This window comes from Sapajus apella, unplaced genomic scaffold (assembly GCF_009761245.1).
Source record: "Sapajus apella isolate SASKATOON/1434 unplaced genomic scaffold, GSC_monkey_1.0 scaffold4, whole genome shotgun sequence".
Taxonomy (NCBI): domain Eukaryota; kingdom Metazoa; phylum Chordata; class Mammalia; order Primates; family Cebidae; genus Sapajus; species Sapajus apella.
The window spans coordinates 15,909,516-15,936,168 of NW_022436944.1; the positions used below are offsets into that span (position 1 = coordinate 15,909,516).

A 26,653-nucleotide genomic window follows, 5' to 3' on the forward strand; every position below is an offset into this window, starting at 1 on the left:
AAAGTCCCTATTATTTCTCTAACATATTTCTTATTCCAAACTTACAAATACTCAAGCCACATAGCTACACAGTTTAACACTACAATTCTATGGAAATTTCTATTGATTTATACAATTGACCTTAAGGATTACTTTTTAGCAAATAATTTCAAATGTACTTTTAAAAATATATCAATGTTAACTGAATGTATTCCTCATAACAATATTAGATCATCAGTTTAACTTGACTTTTTTTCAAAAAAAAGCAAATTCACATATGCTCGCAAACAAGATTAATTTTTTCACTAAAAGTGACTTAAGACCCAGTTGTTTTTTCCTGTTTTAAAAGACTAAAATATGCCACAAAACAAAGACATGCATTGACAACTCATATTTTCACTTCAATGTAACTGACATAACCCTTGAGTAAGGTTTCACGTAATTCACATACCTAACGAGGTCTAGAGATTAAACAACAAATTATGTTAATATTCTACAATTAAAAAGTGTGTTAATGATCTATGTCAACAGAAACAGATCAATATAATTACTATTTAACAATTACATATTACTCCAGTATAGATCCATTTTGCTATCAGTAGTCAACTAGGTTAATGCGAATTTTTCACTCTTTTAATCAATACTGCAATTGCATATAAAAAGCTATGATTAAATTTGAGCAATTTTAGTAATATAAATCCTTAGAACATGAAGTGTATTTATATATGTATTGACTCTGAACTAGAATAAAACACTTCTTTCAAGAAAACCTGTACTGATGTGTACTTTCCACTAAGAGTGAATAACATGTTTTTCTACATTTCTTAAGCCTATGCTATACTTTGAAAATATACTAACCCTAAATTTACCCTGTAAATTTCTCTTGTGAGAACATACAAAAAAAGTACATCTTTTTTCCTATAAATAGAACTGAAAGCCTGTTTTTGTATTTTTGCAAAATATTTTCAACTGTTAGCCCTCATATAGCAGCTAATCAATACAAACATTTGTGAAATTAGTTTTTCAACTCCTGTTGTATGAAAACACAGATTTCATTCCTAAAACAATCATAGTATTTGCATTTTGTAATTATTTACCAAGAAACAGAGGTTGGGAGTTGGAATAAATGTTTGGGTTGACAGAGTATCAAAATGGACAATAAATAGCTTACTGTTATTTTCTTATTAACAAAAAGAAAAGTTGTAGTTTTAAGAATCTGCAGGGCATGTTATATTTGGGGAATCTCTGACAACACTATGTCATAAGATTAAGGGAATGCTTTTTTATATACATTACTTCTACAAATGTCAGAAAATATCTGCTATCTCCTCCCTTTTCAGAAGCTAATTGACTAAAGGAAATGGTTTCTGACAATTGCTATACATAACGCAAAGCATTATCAAACTGGCTGAGGCACAACAGAACTCCGGAAAACTCATGCAGGCCCAAGCATATTTCCCATGTAGTAATTTTCCCTGTGGCTAGGGTTCCACTTGAAGTCATTCATGAGTCCGGAGTAGGGAGTCTTCCTGAAGCAGCATGCATTTCCAGTTAAAATAACCAAGACAGCTATATACTTTTGTATGATTACGCCTTTGCATGTATGTCCTGTTGGAAAATAACAACATTCTGCTCTCACTTTGTCCTCTTCAAACTCTCTTTCTTAGTTATTAAATAACGGTCCACAAAATAAAGTACCTGAAAGTGAATTTTAAAAGACTTTAAAAATGGCTGGATGGCAGAATGTGAGCATTTCCAATGCTTTTATTCTCATTTTGACAATGTAATTTCACCATGTTGTCAGAGCATAAAAAAAGCCAGGCTTCTCAGGAGATGAGATCAAAGATTTTGTTATTACAAATTTGTACTTTCAAAAGAGTATACATATTGAACAAAAACTGTAAGGGAGCATGAGATTTGGTTCCTTTGCTAAATAGAAAACAACATTCCTTCTTAATTATTTTAATTGCACATAAGGTTCTGTGCATTCTGGAAAAGCTGTAACAAATAAAGAAACACAAAGAATAAACTACATCTTTTTAATGAGACAGGGAGTAAACCTCTGTATGTCTCCATCAGCATCATATGCTCTTAAAAAGTAATGACCAGCTTTCCACAACAAATCAGAACGCGATCGTAGCTAGCTAATAAACTGAAATAACTGCAAATCATTTATTAACAGCAACACTGGTTTCTCTGGGATACTGACGGTCCAGAAAGATTCTTGGATTATCCGAGTCAGTCACTTGGGGGTGACTATTAAAAATATATACTATTCCTGGGACCTCTCCTAGACCTACTGAGGATAGGAACCAGGAATCGATGTTTTCCCAAGTTATTTTTAATTCCATTAACTTTTGGTAACCATTATCAATCAAGGCTAAAATATTACTCTGACCAGAGATTGTTTACTGCCTTTCTACCCTATTACTTCCTAGGAAACCAGAATATCTTCTCTGATAAGATGGCTTGTTTAAAGATTTGGTGTCAGGCTTTTTGATTATATTCTATCAACTATTTCAGAAAACTAGTATGCTTATAAAAAGTTAAAAAAGCTCTGTTATGATTATTACTAATATTTTAAATCACACATGCCACTCCATATCACTCTAAGATGCTACACCATATACAACTACTAATCATGCCTCAAACCATTTATGTTTTAGTTCTGCCCAGCAGTTCACTACAACTTAGCATGCAAAAGCTACTTCATTGGTAAAAAAATATCCCTCATAATATTTAGAGGAATACATTGGACAAATTCAAACAGCAATCATGTAGCAATTTCAAAACTTTCCATATTTTTCTATCAATTGTCTAATGCACTATCATATATATATGATATATACACACAAATAAAATGCTTTACAGATTGTAATATTTAGGTTCCTCATTTGTTGTTTATAGGAACAATTTATAGCAGTAAAATTATTTTGCAAAAAAAGATAAAGAACCTATTGAACCTATAAAATATGATTAAATATTTATATTATAAATTAAATATAAAATAAGGATTAATGTGTGTGTGTGTGTGTGTGTATACTCAAAGAATAAGGGAAAACATTTACATTAGATTTAGTCAAATCATTTTCTTCACATAAAACAAAAACCTAGTCCTTCACTTAAATTAAAGTAAAACTTCTGTATGAAAGTTAACAGGGAGGAAAAAGAAACACTTTTATCTTGGATAAAACTAAAAATGTATGCTCTTTCAATAAGTAATGCCCCTTAAAAAGATGAAGTTTTGAAAAGTTGTCTTGTGCTATATTCTATATATGTACTGAGCTTCCTTTCTAGCTTATGCATAAAATCTTCAAAGTGTTCATTTGGTTCTTTAATTTAAAAAAAATGTTTCAAGCTGGGCACAGTGGCTCATGCCTGTAATCCCAGCACTTTAAGAGACCAAGGTGGGAGTACTTATTGAGGCCAAAAGTTCAAGACTAGCCTTAACAACACAGTGAGAACTCTGTCTCTACAGAAAATACAAAAATTAGCCAGGCATGGTGGTACATGCCTGCAGTACCAGCTACTTGGGAGGCTGAGGCAGGAGGACTGTTTGAGCCTGGCAGGCTGCAGTAAGATAAGATCATGCCACTGCACTCCGGCTCAGACAACAGAGGGAGACCCTGTCTCAAAAAGAATACATTTTTTAAAAAGTTTCCACTGAAGAAGCCAAGTAGAGAAATTTACTATGCCCTCACAACTTATACATTCTACTATTCAAAAATAGCAAGTAATATTTTATATATTGACATACAATCTATTTTCATCCTAACTTATTTGTTCCTTACAACTCTAAGAGATGGTTGGTTATATTATTTTGTTCATTTGTGAACAAATAAATTGAGGCTTGCATGGTTAAAGGGCTGATCCATCAAAATCCCCTAAGCTAAATAAATGGAAGAACAAGACCCAAAATCAGTTCTTCTGGTTTCAAATGTAAAATTTCATTCATGATACATGCTAGCAACTTAATAAAGCCTGGTAGAAGGGGCAATGGCTACTAATATATACAACAGAAGCCAAAAAAAAAAAAAAAAAGGGGGGGAGATAGTGGGTGAGTGGGAGATATTGGAGGTACCACTATTGCATTGTTTGTCATTAGCTCAGAGTGAGGTGTGTGTAAGTGAAGGAGAAACCCTTGAATATTGATTCTAGAGAAGATAAGATGGTCCCTCTTACAGAGCTGAGAATGGACGCTATTGCTCTTTTATGTCCATAGGGTAGACCCTAAACATTAATAATGTATACCTGGAGACATGAAAATTCTACACTTTGGCAACAAATTTCTTCTCAAGATTGTGAATTAGTTTTGAATAGATTATGAAGTTCTAAATACTCAGTAGCTGATTTTGAAAGATTAATTCTTGAGGAAGTGGTCTTTGAGCATGATTTTTTTTAATCAGCGAACAACAGGAGTCTACGTTTTCTTCAGAGCTTTCCTTAGAGAAGTTTAAAATATGTCAGCAGAAAAACTCCACATAGGTAAAAGGCAATGCTGCTTTAAAAGTATAAAATTGATATATGCTGAATTTGCATACAGTAAGGCCAATCTAGGAAAATTACTAAAACAGTATTTAAAAAGCAATGAAGAAGATGGAATACTGTCTGAAACACTTCAAAGCCATGTAGACTCAGACCAATTTTTTATTAGGTTGGTGCAGAAGTAATTTCGGTTTTTGCCATGGTTTTTAAAACCACAATTATTTTTGCACCAACCTAATTAACAGCTGATAAAACCATTATAAATCTGTCAGAAAGAAAGCACTGAGGGTTTGAAATGGCATATATGATTTTTTTTCTTTCACATATACCAAACCTGTTTTCTACTAAGATTAGTCACTTTTTCACCCAGAGAAATCACAAATATTAAGTTGACTTATAAAAAGAAAACCCAAAGTCAAAACCAATAAAAAAATTATAATCATGGTTCTGCTGCCTCAAAATATTTTCTTTTAGAAAAATTGCAGGAGTGCGTTTCTCTAATTGTGCTGCTTTTTTTAGGTTTTCTTTCTTTGTTTCCTACCATCCTAGAAATGTTTTCCTTAAAGAAATTTACATACATTCAATGGTAACTTTATTAAATGAATAAATATATTCATTAACAATAAATTATACACATAAAATATGTGTATTGATTATATTAACTGTGTATTGACCACCTTGTATATGTAGCCTAGACACAGCGAGACTACTTGGATCCAGCCTTTGAAGAATCTGATGCTTAATTAAAGGTATAAAACCAATATACAAATAACTATATATAAAAAAGAAAGTGAGAAGTACACAGTAGAGGTAACAACAAAGTTTGGTAAGTTAAAGAGAGAGGTCTGAGGTAGTTTCATCAAGAGGGATAAGAAACGTAAGGTTGGTCTGGAAGAACAAGTTTCATTTGGTTAGACAGAAACAAATAGGAGTAGCAATCCAGACTGTAGAAACACAGACAGTAATGGCAAGGATGTGGGAAAGCACTGCATATGTACACTGGGAGAACTGGTCTGTATGGAACACCCATATGTAATGGGGCTGGCAGGAGATGAACCTGGAACTTTGGGCTGAAGCCAAAATCAGTGAGGGCCTTAAAGGCAGGCTAAAGAATTCAGCCCTCACTTCTTAAGTAATTGGAATTCACCCATTCAAGACTTCACCCAAGGGCAGAGGCAGAATATTTAAGCACCTGAAGGGCTAAGAATAAGACAGTATATGGGATCTGAAGAAATCTTATTAAATAAACTTGGGATTTATTTTACTTCCTAAAGCTCCTGCTTCACTTGCCAGGAAGCTGAGAGAGAAATTTAGTGCTCAATTTTGTCTTAAGTATTTGTTTCATTTCTCTGCCTTGTAAATTGATTTATCTGCAATTATTTGATGTGCACTTTACTTTTGTAAGCTTGATGGAGAATACATCATACATAAATAAAATTAAAGTAACATGTGTCTTGATACCAGGGAACAGAACATTGTAGATGCAACACTTAAAGTTTCAGAAGAGAAAAAATAATTTAGAATTTCCCCACCAAGTAAAGCTCATTCTTCTATAAATATTTCAATGAAAGACAGCCACATTGAATTAAAATACTCAGTTACTGCAGTTGGTGACTGCTTTAAAATCTGCAAGCACTGGGTTCAGCAGCCTATCTTCTTGCCTGGCTGTCCAGTTTGACCTTCCATGTGAATCTGTGCTCCTATCATGATGCCAAAATGACCTTCTGAAACTTACAAGGCTTCCAAAGCTGCAGATATTTTCAGCTGTATCAGCCCTGGCTGTCACAGCACTCTGCATAGAGAGTGGCAAAACTGGAGCCTCCTGTACTAGCCTGACCTTTTAAACTCACAGTATTTTGCTGCTGCTCAAAATGAGTTTTCTCTTTCCATATTATATTGTGATGCTATTTCTCTTGCTCAATTGTAAAGCATTGATTCTAAGCATAAAATGGTATTTTTCTTTACACGAAAATAAAATACTTCCTTTATGCATAGTAAATCTAACATTGGTAGATGCTGTAAAATAAATATTTACTGGCATCTATAAATAACTGTTTTAATTATTGAAAATGTTGTGGCAACAAAATATAATAAAATGTCATTATTTCTGCAATGGTCAATATGAAAATTGAGAGATGTCTAAATTTTATAACTGTACTTACTATCGGTTTATGTTTAATATTATGTATTCAACATCTAGCACAGTGCCTACAATATTAAAAATTCAAATTAATATTAGGTGAATGTAACAGAATCTGCATGTTTAATATATTTCATTTACCATAGTACTATTAAACTGAAATATAGATGCTTAATTTTCCTGCCAAAATATTAGTATATAACATGGAACCTTTGATCTGAATACACACACATACACACACACACATTCCTGAGACTTCTTGGTTCATAAAGGTAAAATCATTTTCAAATCCATTGATATCCGCTCACTGACAAAACTTTTATCATACAAATGGGTTAAAACTTTAAATTTAAATTTGCATAGGTATATTAGAATACCTTTATTTTGTTTCCACTTACGGTCTATGGATACTATGTTTTCACAAGCCCATACTTGTATTCGATACAGAGAACCAAAAAATGATATTAATATTTCAGAGCAAATCTATCAACTAATTCATTAGTTGGAAAATGGATCCCTTAGCTTTGTACATTTATTCTATTTCATTTTTAGCTACAACTTATGCACTACTTCACAATCATTTATGGAATATATATAGACACATATGGATATGACAAAAAAACACGCACACATACGCACATGGACATGCTCTAATCACCAGGGATTTGGGAGGAAGTGAAAAAAGTTTATCAGAGATTCCTGAGTGAATGTAGAGCTATTAAATTTTCAGTGATATGTTTGTAATATTTTAATGTTGGCAACAGATTTCTATGTTTTAATTATGAAAAATGAATTATATAATGCAGCTGAATAAATTACAAGAGCATTTGAAACTCTCTTTTTTGGCTCAAGACACATCTTAAAATGTGCCATTCAGCAAGCCATCCAACAAACCAATTGACAAAGTGCTATGTCACTCAGAAGTGACATCAGAAACTTCACAGGTGGTAATGATTTTGAGTCTAAAAGTAGATTTTGCTGATCTTGGCAAGTGCTAGGGCAGAGGTATTAGGTGTGAGTAGAACTAATACTGAGCAAACCACATAGGCAGATTAGGCCATTTGATATATCCCTCCTTTCAAAGCCAGGGAAACTTCAAAGTCCATTCCATAGTCTGCTTTTTTATGACCACAACAGTTAACAAAAAAACCCAAAAAACAAAAACCTCTTCCACATCTTATCTCCTTCATTAAATATTTCTAGAATTAACTTGGAGTAGGTCTCAAATCTACATGCAATGACTATTTGTGTACCTAATTCATACCATACTGATGGAAATAAACAAGCAGAAAAACAGCAAAACTCCTGGGGTGAGATCTCAGTTCTCACAGTACCTTAGGGTATGACCCTTGAGCAAATCCCCTAACCGTAATCTTCCCAAGCCTCAATCTTCTCACATGTAAGCCAGAGAGCTAGCAATGCATAAATCCCACAAAATTGTGTAAGAGCTGTGTATGATCACACACATAAAATAGTAAGTTGCTACACAGTAGGTAGCTATTTTAATAATTATTACAATGGCTAATGCTTGGGTCTTTTGTTGCTTTGATTTCATTATTTCACTTATGAATAGGCCTTTTTCTACAGTCCATACACTTTAGAAAATCAGAAACCATATTAATTTAACTTAAAAATTTCAATCAAAATCTTATAGTAAAATTTAATATGAAATGGGGTTTAAACAAATATTTATGATTTAAAATGAATAGTAATAAGCAGTACAATTCTGAATTTTCTAATCTAGAATGCAGATTAAATCCTGGAAACAAGGAAGCAACACTTCACAGCTGAATGGGGTCTTATAGAAGAATATGCACAGTTGCACTTTCACATTTGAAAGTCTGGAAGCTAGCCTACAAAATACAGCTTTATTTCCTGTGCACAAAGAAAAGCTGGAGGAAAAAGAGCATCGTGTGCATATTTAAAACCCCTCGTCATTAAAGTTAAATACAACTCACCTCTCTCCTATTGATTTTTTTTTTTTCTGATAACATAAAAGTTGTAGGCACTGAAACTTGGTTACCAATCCTGAGTGTTTTAATCTGCTCCCAATCAGGAATTTAGCATGAGGAAGATTGAGATGAACTGCATATCCCCACCTGTCTCCAAAAGTGCCAGCATCAGAAATAATTTATTCTGTCTAGTCCAGGATGATACTATGGTGGCATCGTGCTTATCCATCAAATACTTGAACAGAAAAACTAAATGGTTTATATATTGAGTCAAATCATTTTAACAATTACGAGTTGATTTTGTCTTTTCTCCAAGATACACAAAGTATCTAAAGAGTTAACATGTCTACCAAATGGTTTTAGGCAAATTCCAAACACTGCCCACAAACAGCCTATTCTTGGCTTCTTTGTGCCCACTTTGCTTTGCCCATCCATTATTTGTGAATATTTCTATCACTATACTGGAAATTACTTTGTGAACAGGCACATCTTACCTCTTTATTCTCCAAAGGGTATAGCATGACAGGTAGAACACTGGCACTGAACTCAATATTTGCTAAATAAGGATGCTTTCTTTTGCAGCCAAAAGCAAAGCAAAGACTCTTTCATTTTATATAAATTTTTATCTAAAAACACATACTTTTATTTGCTGTATGTTCTAAATAGCTCTATGAAGAGAGGAATTTGTTAGCAAAGTGACATTTCTCCAACAGCACAAGTCCACAATTAATACCTTATCTTTTAAAGTCACAGGCTATGTCACAAGTAAAGTTACAGACAGCACAGACTGATGTATAAAGATGATATAGCATGAGAGCATAAAATAATCAAAGAACCATGAAATATAAACTTTTGCCCCTATCATTTCTTGTTGAAAATTTTATAGCATTATATTATTGGTGAGAAAGTACATTGTCTTCGAACTTCACAAAGCTTCCCCTGACGGAATCCCAAATGGGTCTACCTACTGCCAAATGCATTATTATAACACAGCATGATACTGCAACCCCATATCATGACTGCTGAAGATGGGGGGCCTATTTTGTTTTATTTTTGTTTTTACAAGTCCAAGAAACAGAGTATAAGCATTTGTTTAACTATACGCCATATGTAATCCAACATCAAAGCAAAAAGATGAAAATATGTCTGACAGCCTTTTAAATAAAATTTCTATCTTCTTGACTTATGTCAGTTGTTGTACGAGGGAAGTTTTAAAACTATTCCCAACAGAATCATGGGATGGGACTGGGGGTAGGGAATGCTGGTTTTGAAGTATGAAAATATCTGCCTTCAGTTCAGTTTGGCTGATCACCAGCTACGTGGATTTAGGCAAATAAGCTAACTTCTCTAAATCTGTGTCTTCTAAGAGGATGATGATTCCTGCCTCACAGGCCCAATTCATTCATTGTCTACTATTATTACCAAGTTGTTTGTCTTCACTCAGTGTTTCTCCAAAAAGAATATAAACTGGCATGGTCTCACATAGAAAAGACACTCAAATATGGTAGCTTTCATCATTACTTCCACCTTGTTCTTACTATGCCACTGCATATTCTGAAAAGAGTGCTTTATCTCTGGGCCTATCACAGATGCCCCCTCTTCCACACAGCATTCCCTGGCCATTCAGTTCCACAAAAACTTCCTTCTTTGAATTTCCTTTCCTCTTTGACTTTCCTCCTTTAGTACTAACTTGTATAGTGCCCTGCATTGTTAACTTTTCAAGTATTTCTCCCCAACTCAATTATAAGTCAAAGAAGGAAAGACACTATGCAATTATACTTTCGATCCCCCTCTTGTGACCTACTACAATCCTTTGACTTTAAGCGTGCTCAAAATATGTTCATTGATTATTGAGCAAAACACAAAGGATGAACTGATTCCTCTATGATCTAACATGGTAAAGTAATAAGGAAAAAGACCTCAGCATTTAGCAAACTTTAACCAATTATGAGAAATAGGCATAATACTATTCTTCCTAAATTAATTGCTCCCAATGAAATATTTGCTTTTAAAATCTCAGTCCTCAAAACTGTATCACTCTGAGATGGTCATTTGCCATAGGCAATTTTCAGCAAATATAGTCCCCCAGAAAGCATTGGGCAGAATTCTACTTGAGTATAGTTTTCTATAGCCTTTCCTATTGAAGTATGTATTTTTCTATTGTTAGGCACTTCTCAAATTATTTTTTGGAAAGTTCATGCAATGCCTCAGAGAGCGTCTACTACTGAATCAAAGATTTTCTTCTATCCTCTGTTTTTCACTTTTGCTATATTTATCAAATCTCTTAAAAGTCTTTTGTATACGGTACTTAAGACCCAATGCCTCATCTGAATGCCACTAGGTAGACAATGCAGTTTTTCCCTGAATGTTACAGCACTGAAGTTTAAATAACGGCTCAAAATAATTAAGAATAAATTTGTCTCGTTAAAATTAGCCCAATGACAGAATAATAGAGAAGGCAAAGAATGTCAGATATTGCTTAATCTTACTTAAAAATTGGTATTTTCTAAGCATTATTTTAATGATATAGCTAAACAGATTTTCAACATACTGTATCTTTATAGCACAAGGCAAAAACTAGATAGGAAAAAAAAGTCTAATAATAGAAAAAGGCATGTAATAAGTGTGACTTTCACATAATACTAACAAAGGCAAAATAAAATACTATCAACATTATTCTCTAGCTTGATAGAAACATACTGTATTTAAAGACATAAATAGTGCAATTTCTGTATATTTGCGGACATAGGCAATTTAAATAACTCATAAGTTATTATTTATAAATAGAATCTTTTTCTTGAAAACTGTCTTGATTTTACGGAAATTTTTCGCTATATATGAAATAAAACAATCTACCACTGTTCGGACATTTTCTGTTTAAACTATTTTAAACCATTTATTTGTAAAAAGCTTGTAAGGTCTCAAAGTAAAAAGACCTGTAAGTATTCCAATAAAGCTTTCTATTTTATTTGAAATATAACTGTCCTCCTAACTCCAGATAACCATTAACCAAATGCAACTGTTTATTGATTCCTGTATGTAAATCATTCTGTTTATAATACTGACTGATTATTAAGGATTTTTAGTTCCAGGAAAAAGAATGCCCTGGTTATACTGATACCTTCCCTAAAATAGCAAGGTCTGAGAAGTATAAATGTCAGCCACATTGAGCACATTGCAAACTTGTTTTATCATGTATCTATCTGCCACCTTGTTTATCACTAAGGATAGGTTACACAGGCATTCTGAGCATGGAATTTAATAAGAGAGGAGAACTGTCTGGTTGACATTGAGACATTTCTCAGCAAATAACAGAATGTGCCTAAACTTGAAATTATGTTTACTTTAAAATTACCAATTTGGGACAAAGAATTTGGTGACCTATAGGTCACCATTTAGTGCTTTAAAAGAGGTTGGCTGGCATAGAAATGAAATGTTTTAAGAAAATAACATGTTATCTTCTATTTAATCAAGGTATAATCCCTGATAAAATATAATTTTAAATGTTTTTCACTTACTGATATTTTAATATACAATTATTAAATATTTATCAATAAAAAGTCTTTAAAATTCTTACTGTATTTTGAAAATAATTGTTCACGCCCCCATTGCCTTTAATATCCATATCCAGTGAGCTGCTACATCCTATGCAGCCTAAACTTACCACATTTCTCCCAGCATGCACGTCCTCCTTTTCATTCTAGGGCCATTCCCCTCATTTAGTCCTGCATCTCTGTTCTGTACAACCACAATCTCTACTTCATCCTATATGTGTCCTATTCTTCCCCTATAAAATGTCACCAAAACACAACTCCTATAAGGTTACTGCCCTAAACACCAAATATCTGTTTATTTTCCACACTATGTATTATTAAACTTACTACCTGCTCATCAACCACTTCGAAAGTGTAGCACCAATCTCCCTTGCACACCTGATTCCTCATTTCTTCCTATCCTATTAATGCCTCCCACCACCACCCACCCCCCACCGCAAGACCTTTTCTCTCTATCCTCTTATTTTCTACCTATTCTTCTGGCATCTCTTCAAATGCTGTAGAAAGTATAAGTCTTTTAAAGTATTCCCAACATTTATGTTATCAAGCTCCTATCAGTAACCAAAATAAGTATTTTTTAAATCTGTTTTTGTTCTTTTACATAGGAGCATGGATTCTAAAACTGGACTACCTTGGTTCAACTCCTTATTGTGCTACTTACTAATTAAGCACCTTTGCACAATTAACTGGACTTATCTGTGCCTCAGTTCCCCCACATGCAAAATCAGGATATTAATAGTACCTATCTTGTGGGGTTGTTCTGAGGAATACATGAGTTAATTTATAAACCTCAGCTTGGCACACAGAAAGTATTCAAAAATGTTAGTAGTCATCATTACAGCTATATTCTCGTCACTATTCTTTATATATAATCAGTGGAGGTAAGACAAGAAAAACTGGTTAAAAACAGGAACATTGGAATAAACAAGATAACAAGCCTCATATCTCTGCAAATGAAAAAACTGTTCTAGTCATGAGCTTTAAAATAAAAGTCATAAGGCCTACTTTACAGCTGTAGAAAAGATTAAATGAGATACCTTATTTAAAAGTATACAGCAAGTGGCAACTTCTACTATTTTCACAATTATTTACACCTTTATAATGTCACAGATTTAGAAACTAGGGCATGAAAAGAGTAAATGTGTTTTTCCCAAATTTACTGTTTCTTTCAAGAAATAAAAAAAAAAAACTTAATTACTTCAAAATGAGTGTATTTAAGTAATAATAACATTGATATCACTTCTTACATTTACAAAGGAGTTCCACTTTTAGAAACCTGATGTATCCCCCAGTGAGGTCTGTTCTTGTTGTTCTGCCTGCACTGGAATAAATATTAGACCTTCAAACCAAATTTAGATACAATGTTTATAGGAATTGATGGTATATCTCTTCAGAACCTGGCATCTTGAAACCAAAACTTGGTAAATAGAATTATCAGTAACGGGCCCTTTGGTAGGGGAATACTGAATTGCAAGCCTAATCAGTGGCATGAAGCTTTTCTCATCTATTTCTTCCCCACAGCAAGCCCTATATCCTCCAATTCTTTGAATCTGTCACTTAGCTTGACCACCCCGCTGCTTTCTTTCTACTAGGATAAGAGTGGCCCATCATGGCTAAAATGAAACTGTTGTAATCACACAACATAGAAACAAATAAAATGCTAATATACCACTTTTACTGTCATCAACAAATGCTGATAAATAAATTATTGAATATAAGATTGAAATTTTTGGATACAAAAGCTGAAGTGGTCTATAAATTCTAATACTGAGCCATGTTAAGAAAGTGTCTGATAATATTCTAAATATGAATAGGAACTGCTTAAGGCCTCATCTTGCATCCTTCCTATTTAGCATATTACAAGCATATGACATGCATTGACTATTAAACTGTAGTATCTACAGTTTGTAACTATTTAGTGGCTGCAACAGCTGATATTTCATGGTACTCAACAGTAACACTAATGACAGAATCTATCAATAATCTAGCATAGGACATTTGGAAACTATTATGTTTCTCCTGGATAAAATAAATTAACTAAAACATGTACAAATATTCAATATCTGAATGTTATCTATAAACATAAGAAAAATACAGAACCACTGCTGAATAGATGTAATTAATACTGCTTTAAGAGAATAATATTTTTGTAAGGCTGAAACATACTGAATACTTTTTATTCCCATTATTTATGCATTTTAGGACTGTTCCCTTTATTACCTCTATGTGGGTCAGACTCAGAGCTACCTTAAGACTTTCCCTTATCTGAACTTTCATAGTATGTTACCCAGCCATTGTTAATGAAATATCACTTTCTACTTTACAGTTATTTTTGAAGCTTTTATTTTGCCTACCAGATTCTTATTTTTTTGAGGACAAGGTATATCTATCTTGATTTAAGTTTGGTAGATTTCACTAAGCCTAGTGTGGTATTTTTCTACAATATGTATTCACTTATAAATCAACTTTATATGATAAAATAATATTTCAAGTCAGCAATGTAATGCTTATTTTATAGAACTAAATATGTCCCCATAAGTCTAGAATCTTCTTAGCTCTCTAAAACAAGTTTATTTTTAGTTAATAGCTTCTAAACTTTTAAAAGTGAAAATGTAGGAAAAATCCACTGTCAAATATAAATTTTTGGAAAACTACTTTGGAGAAAATATCTCTTCATTTTTGTGAATTCAGCTAAAGAGGGACTGGAATAGAACTGATATCAGCATGGACATCAGCAGTGGTATCTGGACTTTATATTTACCATAATTCCTTTTAATAGTATGATACTATTTAACATTCAGGTGATATGAATAAATTGGCATTGTCTTGGGGAAAGTTATATGCTCATGTATGCCTTACATACAAATTGTGTGTTCACACTTCACAGGAGTATGTATTTTACATACCTTTATCAACTATTATTCACCTCTTTAGGTATACATCTCTGAGTTTCTTAAAAGAATGTCAAAAGCAATAATGGTTTTTCTTTTGGAGCATATAAGCATGATAATATTTCAAAACTTCTTCACCTCTTTGGAATAATTGATCTCTGTGGAAAAGTAATTCTCTACTCTGTCCAATATGGCTACATTTCGAGACTAATATTTCCTGAACTGTTTTAACAAAGGATAATCACAGTAGCAAACATAGTTTTAGCAAAGGATACTCATAGTAAACAAAATTTTAATCATCATCAAAAACGGTAGAAAAAGAGCCAAATGTGTAAGACCTAATACTCCTAACACAAATGTTTCAAGATGTGTGTTACACATATTTTTACAGATATCATAGGCACGTATGATGAGATACCTTTCTAAAAACATGAATCATTATCTGAAAGAGATGTTCTGGATCTGTTTAAAAAAAAAAAAAAAAAAAAACTAGTAATATGTAGCAAACTATAACCACATATGTATTTGCTATTTTTTCAAGAATGTATCTGTGATGCTTGCATAATGTATGTATCTTACAATACGAAAAACACCACATAAAAAACAATTTCCCTACCTCAATTTAAAAATATAAAATATGTCTACAGACAGTTAATGCCATATGACAATAGCTCTTCTTGAATCCTCTGCTTGGCAATCAATAATTCTCCAACCATTAGTGAATATACACCATGACTCATCAGAAACAATATACAAAATTAATGGGGATCATTCTTCCCCTCACCCTCCACACACGCACTGACACTAATGGAAGCTATGCCTCATATAGTGGAAGACAGATTCAAGATGGCACCAAGCCGAGAGGCAACTCTTCTTCAGGCTCCATATACAATCTAGTTCTCTCCCCAGAAAGAATCCACAACATCCATCTTACATTTTTTGGCATCCTTCAAGAAAATAATAGTAAGCATACTTTATATGGCTAGAAAAGAACCACATTTTTTCAACTTAACACTCACTGTGAATGGCAAAATGTACTTCAGTTATGAAAATATCTGAAAGGAATGTTTCCAGGACCTATGCCATTGTGCTTTGTTTACCAGTCAGATGCTTTCTCAAGAATGTGTTCAAATTATAAAGACAGTGTCTCCATGTATAGAAATTCTTCAAAGCCCATAATGTTACGGTAGAAACATATTTTTACTTTTCCTAATATTCAAAACAATGCCCTCTTATCTGCAGGTAAAAATCTTTCATTCTTATGAATTCAGCCATTGCTCAGGACCCTGGATTTGTGGGTTTTGTTTTTTTTTTTTAAATTTTCTAAAGAAAGTCCTAGCAAAAGAAAACACATATTAAGCATTTGAAGATAATTGCTATTTACTAAAAACTCTATTTTAAAATAATTTTAGTGACTGTTTATGTTTGGTAACTTCAGGACAATGATAAGTACAGTGTCTCTAAAATGTTCCCAAGTAACAATCATATTCTATTTTGGCCTTTGAGAGGTGTTAAGACTCATTCTCTAATTATAAGTTTTTCTCTATTATTACTATCTCACCATGAAATCTCTAAACTAAATAGCAGCTTTGAGGAAGTAAAAATAGATGTTAGGTGGTATGTTTTCTCAAATTTTGTTACAATGGATAAGAAAGACAAAGTATTTCTACGTATAAGTCAGTTTTATTGTGTTTGACCAGCAAACTCTTTAAGCTTTCTCCCAGAATATTGTTTTCCTACTTTATCCTAGAACAACGCTGTCCAAAATAAATACGGTGTTAGCCACATTTGTTATATTAAGTTTTCTAGACTCCACAGTGAAAAAAAAAAAAAAAAAAAGAAAACAGGTGAAGTTAATCCAGTAAGATCTTCTATTAGAACCAATATATCAAAAAATTATCATTAAAACATATCATCAATATAAAAACATTAATCAGATGTTTTACATTCTTTCCCTCATATAAAGTTTTGAAAACCCAGTCGTATTTTACACTTCTCGATCTGGACTACACACATTTCAAATGCTCAACAGTCGCATGTGGCTACTGTACTGGACAGTACATTCTATATTTCCAAAAATATGAAGATTTTTGCTTTAAAAGACCATACACTTTAAACATCTTCCTATGTCACGTTCTCTGTCATCCATATTGTTGGGCTTTTATTTTGAGCCAATCACTTCGTGAACCTATTTCACTTCTTTCCTCCACTCCCTTGACTCTCGTATCTACCACCCACCCTAATGCCTTTGCTTATGGAATTTTAACAACCGAATCACCTATTCTTTTCAACTTCTTCTAAGCAAGACCTGAGATGTTCTCTAATCTGTACATCTATCACCAGGCAGAAAACCAGAAGGTGCAGCAAAACTATTTATTCTCTGTTTCCATAAATAGGTCTATCAAAAGCCTAATGTATGACAAATGTAAGGGCTTTTTTTTTTTTTTTTTTTTGCTTATAATGAAGATAGGGCATTTTATATAATAAAGTAACACACTCTCCCTCAATAAGAAATATAGCTTTACTCTTTTTTTTCCCCCAGGAGAAATTTTGGGATAGTCTGTTCTTGTTCTGGAACAAAACCCAGTGTTTCATTTCATAGGAATTCTGTGCCTAAAGGAAGAACAGAATGTTGGAATCAAAATTTAAGGAATTCAAATTGGAGTCTAACTTTGCCTCAAATGTGGAACTGTAAACATAAGAAATAATATCTCAACCCATATAACACTTCAGTTTCTCTTTGGCATGACTACACAGAGTACTACACTTGATGTGTATCTACACACAAATTTGTTCATAGTCACATGAGGAAAAAAATTAAACTAGGCATATGTGAGGTTTTTCTGAGTCTTACTAATAATGAAATCTGATTATTATGTCTTAAGTGACACTATAATTATAGATGAAAAGGTTTTCTGTTGCTGACCCAACCTGTTCTTTAAAACACAAAGGCACCTTTTGTAATCTTCAGCAAGGAAACCCCCTACTAAACAAAGAAAACTTTAAAAAAGCCTACATTTTTAAAGACCTAACAATATAGTAAAAATAATAATAAAGTAACTCCCATGCAAATACACAAAACAGATGAAAATTGGAACATTTGGAAACTAAAAAAGTTTTGAGCTGCAGCTGTCACCAACTTTAAGAAAGAAAGATATAAGTGACAGACAGTGATGTGCATTCTCAGGCTACAAAATAATTTATTCAGTGCCTCTATCTATAACTACATCTAAGACATTCTAAGTATTGAACTGCACATTCTTGGGATGAATTTTACAGCCGTTGAACTTTCATTTTCTGTCTTGGTGATAGTGTTTTATCTCAACAGCAAGGAGAAACACCAACACACTTAGGAACCCACACAGAGATAACTATGGAGTGGCTCTCTTATGCTGGTATAGAATAGTTATGTACTAAACATCCTCTTTATATAAACAGTGTTCAAACCCAGGAGGGAGGGACACATTGTCCACTGGTGTAGTATTTCAAAGCACGTTGCAGAGGGCCCGAAAATCTAAAAGCATTAATTATGACTTCTCTCCTAGCGTATTAATTTAAGAAATTCCTCAGAGTATATGGCAGAGTTTGCCATCCATCTGCTATGGCTTATGCCTGTGCTGGTGGGCACACAAGGTAAAGTCGGCGGCAACAACCTTTCTGGCAGCTTCTTACTCAGTTTTCATCCTGGGGAGGCATACTTCACAGAAACACACCCCAGAATCCCAACAGCCGCATACTCTCCCTCCCGGCCCCAGAGAGCCTTAAAAACACAATATTAGTCTGGCAGCAGCACCCTTGCAATTGTAAAGTACTGTGCGAGGGGAAGGCATAAGGCATAAGCGTCACCATATACCTGCTCGTGTTACAGGCTCTGGAATCAAAGTATTCTCACATGACACATTACTACCAATAACAGATTCCGGCTCCGTTTGAAAAAAAAAAAAAAAAAAGTAGGGGGGACTACATATTTGTCCTGCTTTTGTCTAAAAAGCAGAACCCAAGTACTAACTACTTTTCATTCTTTTCAACCTTTCATGAAAGCAATTCAATCAATCAACTGCGGCTCCACCCAAGAAGCTTCTATACTTACTTTTCTTACAGTTTTTGAGTGACGCACTACAAAACGACGGAAAAAAAAAAAAAAAAGAAGAAGAAGAAGAAGAGGAGGAGACAGCCCTCTCCTACAGGGCGTCTTCCGCCCTGTAAACTTGGCAAAAGGCAAACTGGCCTGAAATACAGCACTCTCCATATAAGGCAGCCCAGCTAAACATGTCATGCGTAATTTATGGGTAGCAGGCAGAGAATTAACCTTTGCGTGCACATATTTGGCCCAGATGAAAACCGGGCGGGATGGCAGCCCCGGGGCCAGGGATGCGGGAGCCGCCGGGAGAACCCGCGCGCCGCTCGCCTCGGAGGGACTCGCACCTTCCCCCGACAAAGGTCATTAAGTTGTGAGTACACTTGCACGCACCTGTTTCTCTTCTCGCCCCCCTGTTTCTCCCTCGGTCCCGCTGGGCTGCCAAGCCGCGCGCCGGCTGCGCAGTGACAGCGTCCGCAGAGCCCGCGGCGGGGAAGGGCGCAGGAGCTGCTGCAGCTCAGCCTCCCGCCTTCCCCGGGGCAGGAGGTGCTGAGGAACGCGAAACCAACCGCCGCGCGCGGCCCGCCCCGGCCCGGGAGAGCCTCGGCCGGCAAGCACCTCCTCGCACTTCCTCCTTCAGCCACGGGCAGCCCCGCCGGAGTCCGAACAATGAAGCGCGGAGGAGCGGCGCGGGGAAACTGTGAAAATGGAAACTTACCTCTCACATTTTTTTTCAGAGGCGGCCCGACTGTCGACCGAGTGCCCAAGGCATTGTGGGAGTCATGATTCCAAGATGCCCGCGACGGAAAATAGAACTTGTCAGCTCCTTGTCACGGGAGCATTGTGGGCGCCACAACTCATTCAGCTGCAGTGAAAAGACTGTTGCATGTCGCTGTGCAGCCTCTTATCGCCGAGGTCTGGCTTCCGCTGCTGCTGCGCGGCCCCTCCCCCGCCCGCCCAGCCCCACCAGGAAGCCCAGGGCGGACTCGTCGAGCTCCTGAATGCACGCGGCGGCGAGGAAAACGCTCTGCAACTTTCCGTTGGCGCCCTCCCGCGCTTCCCCAGGCCCCAGAGTCTCCTCTCAACCCGGCAGAGTCCGCAAGGACGGGTCATGGGCGCTCGCCCCGCGGCGCCAAGAGCAGGAGGAAGCTGGAGCCCGCGTGGGCGCCGTGGATCCCCTCGGCTTCGGTTGGTATCTTCCATCTTTTGCGTTCGACATTGTAACCTCGCGGCGGGCGTGCAGAGGGGACGCCCTCCCGCTACTTCTGCTCCTACCGACTAGCCGCGCACGTCGGTGGGTTCGTTTTGAATGAGGCCCTTGCACCGGGCTTTGCAAGGAAGCCGGAAAGGTTAGACTGAAGGTTAGAAACCTGTTAGACTAGAATCCTGGGATCTGTTGGGACTGCCGCCTTAAAATGCACCAGTTTCTGAACCTGGAAGGCGAACAGGCGGGAAAAACATCTGCAAGACTGCCACTGTGTATTTTTCTCAAGTAACAGGCTGTCCACAGTTTTGGAATTCCTTAGTGAAACTGTCTCACAAGCACAAACACTCACATCCAGCTTTCCTTCTAGTTTGTAAATAATATTTGGACTTTACAATATATTCTCAACTTTGCACTATGTGATTTATAGAAAGCAAAGCTCCCTCTTTGAAAATAATATATTATTTTTAATATTATAAATATATTAATATAACTATTTTTAATATATTATAAATATATTTATATTTTATATAATATATACGTTTGTATTTATAACATATTAAGTACTGGGATATTTCACGGCAAGTAAGCCATATTGTCGCCAGAGCAAATAAACCACAGCCCCATATTATAATTCACTGGGTGTTATAAGGTGTAACTTGGCTTCACTTTGAATGGAAAGAATCCTGAACATCTGTGGTGTGATAAAGTTTTGGAGATTGGGGGCAGGATTTCCTTCGTAAGGAATTCCAATAACTTGTTCAAGGATGATTTTGGTGAAAAACGTTTGTCCCACATTTGGGACAAAAATGCTGGATATGGTACAACGTTCTTCCTGCAGGCTAGGTTGTGTTGAAGAGAGTGAGGCCAGCTCGGGGTGAAGGAAAAACATCAGAAAGGTGCTAAAGTGCAGAAATATCTTCCAGAAGCACTAATAGCTGACTTGAGTTCTTGCCCTTTAGCTAGATCTACAAAGCACTGAGTTAAAATTGTACACCGATTACTTCCAGAACAAATTAATTAATTAAATGGTGCCCCTTCCCAGCGTTAATCGTTTAAAAGAACTCAAGTACCCACACAGTGTAAGCAAAAAGGACACTGACACTTTCTCAGAGAACAGGGATGGGAACTTTCTGTCTGCCCATTAGTAACTACCCCAAGCTATGAAGACTTCCGTTCCTCTTATTAAACATTCAGCAACTACATTTAGTGCCTACCATGCCAGTGATGCAAGAATGGGTAAGACAGTCTCTATACTCAAGGATAACACCTCTACTAGGTGAGAGACAAACCAATTAATTTTGCCTAAGGGATAAGTACTGTGATGTCGGAGGCAATCCCGTGAGGGCTCTGAGGATGGCGAACAAAGAGTTCCTGGAGGATTTACATTTAACTGGTGCTTTGAAAGGTGTGTACAAGTTAGCAAGATCAAAAGATCAAAAGGGAGTAGAGTCTGGGTGGAGAAGAGAAAAGACCAGGGCAGGCTGGGTGGCGTGGCTCACACCTGTAATCCGAGCACTTTAGGAGACTGAGAAGGAGGGAGGATCACTTGAGGTCAGGAGTTTATGAGACCAGCCTGGGTAACATTGAAAGGCCCTGTCTCAAAAGAAACGAAAAGAGCAGGGCATATACAAGGCATATACAGCCTTCTCAGCCTTTCTGTGAGAAGTGAGGGGAGGGTAGTAGAGGAGAGTGGCAGGAGATGACGCTAAAAGTAGGTCTGTGTTAATCTGAGTTTCAACTTTACTGTCAAAGCTAATGAACTGGAAAAGTTTAGGCAGCAAGGGCCAGAGATGGAGTCTGGACTTGTACTGCAGAAAGTTCCTGTGGTGGCAGCTTGGAGGGTGAATGAGAGTGTGGGCTGGAGGGGTTGAATGGGTGTGGACAGACTGGAAAAATGACTCATTCAGGGAATGAGGAAGGGAGGAGCCTTGGGAGACTCCCAAATCCCTGGCTTAGCCTACTGAATTGCTTGCTACTTGCCTTCTAATTTCTTCATTTTGCCTGCCATTCTCTGTGATATTAAAGGCCTAACTTCTTAGCAGAGCAACCTTTGCACCTGCTAGCAGGTTGGTGCCTATAGCTGGCTTCCATGCCCCTCTGCTCAGAATGCCTGCAAACCACTAAGGACTAATCCTGGTGGTAGAAATTTGTTCTCAACATAAACCCGTGTAGAATTCCAAGTTAGAAATGTGTTCTTTTTTCATGTGGGTTAGAAAATTTGCTGTTTGGGGCAACATGGTGAAACACAGGACTTTTGAACCTGTTTATGGTGCAAGAGCGAAAACTATGTTTCTACTTCAACACTGGAGGAGCGGGGAGCTTCTGGGAGCAAAAGAGAAATTGAAACTGAGACATGTTTTTTGCTCCATGACAGAATACAAAGAAATACAAGGATGATCCTTTAATGTTAGAAACAGTAGAATAACCATCCTGGTAAATGACAAAGAAGAGGAAAAATGTTAGTTTACATTAGATAGAGAGAAAAAGGATGGCTAAGAAAACTCATAAAACAATGGTCAATCTATAATTCAAAATGAGTCCAAATAAATTGTGATATAAAACTACATTACCACTGATTTGGCCTAATTTACCATTGATAACATTAGAACATGAATGATGGCATTTAAAATTTTAAAGCACTGTAACAAACACCAGATCATATGTTGAAACTATTAAAATCATGTTGTCAGCTTTCAACTGCCAGCAGCATCCTACCCACATTTCAAACTATGGAAATTACTAAAAAATCATTATAGTAATAAAAAGTTAATAGTTCCTCATTTAGAATACCATTGCTATTCCCTCAGTGCCAGGAGAACATTATGGTTTCTCCTGCTTCTGTGAAGTGTCATTATAGTCCACAGGTTCATAGTGAGTATATCCATGAATATAAAAAGAAGGTCATTCGTGGGTGGAGAGGGAAATTATAGAAAGCAATTTCAGGTAAAATAAAACTAAATTTCAAATAAAGAAAAGAGTGTTCACTTCAGTTCCTGAAATACTTTAGTCCATTTAAGTTTTAGTTATACCAATGAATCTCAATAGAAATACAGTTAAGGGACATAGATAATATCAGCTCCCTGTTTACCAATAATAAAGATAAAGATAATGGCAGCATTTATCTTTTTCATTCCAATGGGAATATTTAAGGCACCTATATAAGTGTGTGAGTGCATGTGTGAATTGTGACTTACTTCTTCTGCATACCACATTCATAGCTCAATGAGCTCTCACTGCCCCTCCAATATAACTTGTCTTTCCTCACACACGCACACACACACATACACACACACACACACACACACACACACACACACAAATCACCTAAATAAAAATATCTCAAGGGGTATACTCTTTTAAATACTATTTTTATTATACCAGGATAAAAATAATTGATTGAAAGATAGTGTCAAATCCAGAACCTAGTCTCATGTACTCTGCTTCCTAATCAATGTTTAAATATAGATGATCAAGAGAAGAGAACTCTTAAAAGGCAATCAAAAGTTGCAAACATTCTTGTATGGAGAATCAAGTTTAAGTAGATGCATTAGATGTATCACATTAAACTTCACAACAGAGTTGAGGAGAGAGCTGAGACCTTTTGTAGAATTGAAACTTGTTTCTATATTTGAATAAATATACTTGATAGGATTATGTGAATTTAGTTTAATTTCAAAGACCTTTATATATTTCACACACAGCACAAGTTCTTTATGCTCATGATTTAAAAATAAAAATATTCTAATAGATATTATATATATTTGATACATAATACAATATGTTGTATGTATAACGTGTAGCACATGAATGTGAAAACATATAATGTCAACATTTGCTACTAAGTGTTTATAAAATTCAAAACAGTTAAATATTAACTTTATTATGCATTTCTCAATTAAGCTATTTTACCTAAAAGTTGAGTTTACGTGTTCAATATCATTATTTTAAAATCTGGCAATAGAGAGACAATAAGCAAATACATTTTGAAATTACAAGTTCAGAATAATAGAATTTTAGCATTGAATGGAATGTTAGAGAGCATCTGGCCTTGTTCCCTTGTTAAACCAGAGAAGTGCATTATATAAGGAACTTGGCACCATGGCAGAACAGAACTGACATTAGTGTCTTCTCACTCTCTCAGGCCATTCATTTTCATTGTCATTTTTTTTTTTCTTAAAGACAATGAGGACAAGAAGAAGCTCTAAAATGGCCCTAACAGTTCCCCAAGTTTAATGTGAGGAGGTGCTACATTAGATTTCCAAGAATATGTTCTTCCTTCCTCAGTTTCTTCCTTCTTTCCTTTTTTTCCTTCTTTTATTCTTTCCGTTGTTTAATCCTTCCTTTCTTCTTTCCATTCAGAAAGCACTTTTCATACAATGACTGTATTCATTTCATGAACATTTATTGAGCATCAGCCATGGCTAACTCCTATTCTAGGTACTGTGGTTACAGAATTGAACAGCACAGATAAATCATTTCCCTCAAAGGGGTTGCATTCTACTAAGGGGAGACAAGCAACAAAAAATAAGTCAAGGAAAAAAAAAGGTAAACATATGAGGTAATCTCAGATGGAGGTAAGTGCCATGAAATAAAATAAAGCAGGTTGGGGGATTTGGAGGGGAGGATATGTAAAACACAACAGAGGACTGAGATGGTCATATGCCAGCAAGGTTCTTGGTGAAGTGAGGAATAGCTGGGGAAAGAGCATTCAAAGCAATGAGGACTGCATGGCAAGAGCCCTCAGGCCTGACTTCACGTAGGGCTAGAGAGCCAATGGTGAATAAAAACTACTTAACCTCAAGGAGCTTACAGTCAAGAAAGAGGAAACAAAATGAATCTTCATCAAATTAATCACACTCAAAATGCAAAACTACAACTATGATACTTTTCGTCACTGGGAACCATTGAAGTGTTTGATTATGTTAGAGGCAGGGGTGGGAGTGGGGTGATGGAACATTATCTAAATTTGGTTTTCACAAAGATAACTAAATGTTTGTAAAGTAACTCTTGACTGCTGTGTGGAGGCTGATAGTCTAATCTCAGAACAGAATGCATGAAGTGCACCACTGCTAAGAATGAGAGCAAACCAAGAGTAGGCTCTGTCTAGGAGAGCAATGGGCAGCAAATGGCTGGGGGCCCAGCAGCAGAAAGTGATTTGGTTGAAGACTCTCAGCAGTGGGGTACAACAAGTGTTAGAATTGCATCTCAGAGTTGAAGAGAAGCCATAAGACTCATGATCCTCAAGATACATACCTTGAGGGAAGTGAGATGTGGTATGCCTGTGTATGTGTGACTTTTTTCGAGTCAACACAATATAGAAAATTCAAAATTATTGAAGATAGAATATTTTTATAACAATTACCAGTGTTTCCAGTTCCCAGAGATAGTCACTGTTTGTATTATGGTTTATTTCCTTCTAGGCTTTTCCAATGCATTTTTTAAAGCATAGTTAATACTGTACTATATATGCAATTTCTTTTCTAAATGTAACCTTTTAAGACAGTCTTATAAAACAAAGAACATCCCCATACCATTTATATATAAAATCTTCATTTTTCATGAGGTAATGGAAGCTGGAGAGTTGGCCCTTGACCAAAGCCTTGTGGCCAGCAAGAGGTCAAGCCTCCTGCCCCACAGTGTTTCACAGCCAGTACACCGAGCTCCCGAATTCATCTGTCTAACATATAATATATTTATAAATGCTCTACCTGGGATGTACACACACCTTCTACTATGGTCTGTCATTAAAGCAAAGGAAATATGCAATCATGGTCTTTCAATAAATTAAACAGATATAAAAATAAATATAAAATATAGCCAGAAGGTCAAAATTGACATGTTACCTATTTATGCTTATAATATATGATTACATGTAATATTGTAAAACACCTTCTACCATTTCATAAAATTTCATGTTGTCATTTAGCCCAGAATTCCCTTGCAACCTTTTAAAAATAGTATCTAATAGGCCTTTTAATATAAATGTTGTAGTGTAACTGTTTTATGTACTGTAACCCAAACATTTCTGCATAGTAACCCTGTTTCATATGAAAACAAATATGAAAAAAATATGGCCTTTTGTCTTATTTATTCCTAAAGGTAAACCAATCTTTGACAATGCCAATAACAGGGCTGATGTTCCTAAATATCTGCTGTATCTATCTACCTACTCATTGTATTTTTGACGTTTCTTTTTTTGGTTTCGATGATATTCCACATCTCTCTCTTTTTATTCCATTGTGCGAGTTCTCTCTGTGGATCTTTTGTTAGATCCTCTTATTCCTTCTTGCCTGAGTTTCCTGAAATTACCTTCAAATCATGTCTCAAAAGATGTTCTAAAGAGATCTTTTAATAAGAACAACATTTG

The 26,653-nt window shown here is 35.6% G+C and overlaps 1 protein-coding gene and 1 pseudogene across 43 annotated transcripts in view; one reads left to right on the forward strand and one right to left on the reverse strand.

The window, feature by feature from the left end:
• MBNL1 (muscleblind like splicing regulator 1) overlaps positions 1 to 26,653 on the reverse strand; it is a 205,514-nt gene that overhangs the window by 162,988 nt on the left and 15,873 nt on the right. For 13 of the 42 annotated variants that reach the window (XR_004262766.1, XR_004262719.1, XR_004262708.1 and 10 more), the window contains exon 1: positions 19,798 to 19,960. The exons of 5 other annotated variants lie outside the window; for them this stretch is intronic. Coding sequence is in view for 7 of the 37 variants with exons in the window: in XM_032258447.1 (XP_032114338.1) it covers positions 19,092 to 19,277 (186 nt within the window). In the remaining 30 variants the exon portion in view is untranslated. Of the gene's footprint in view, positions 1 to 19,091; positions 20,429 to 26,653 lie in introns of those variants that run through there. 24 more of the 42 variants (XR_004262686.1, XM_032258447.1, XM_032258337.1 and 21 more) reach the window with 8 other exon arrangements.
• LOC116536732 lies at positions 19,950 to 23,400 on the forward strand (annotated as a pseudogene). The gene has a single exon (XR_004262771.1). The product of XR_004262771.1 is annotated as an uncharacterized LOC116536732 (transcript).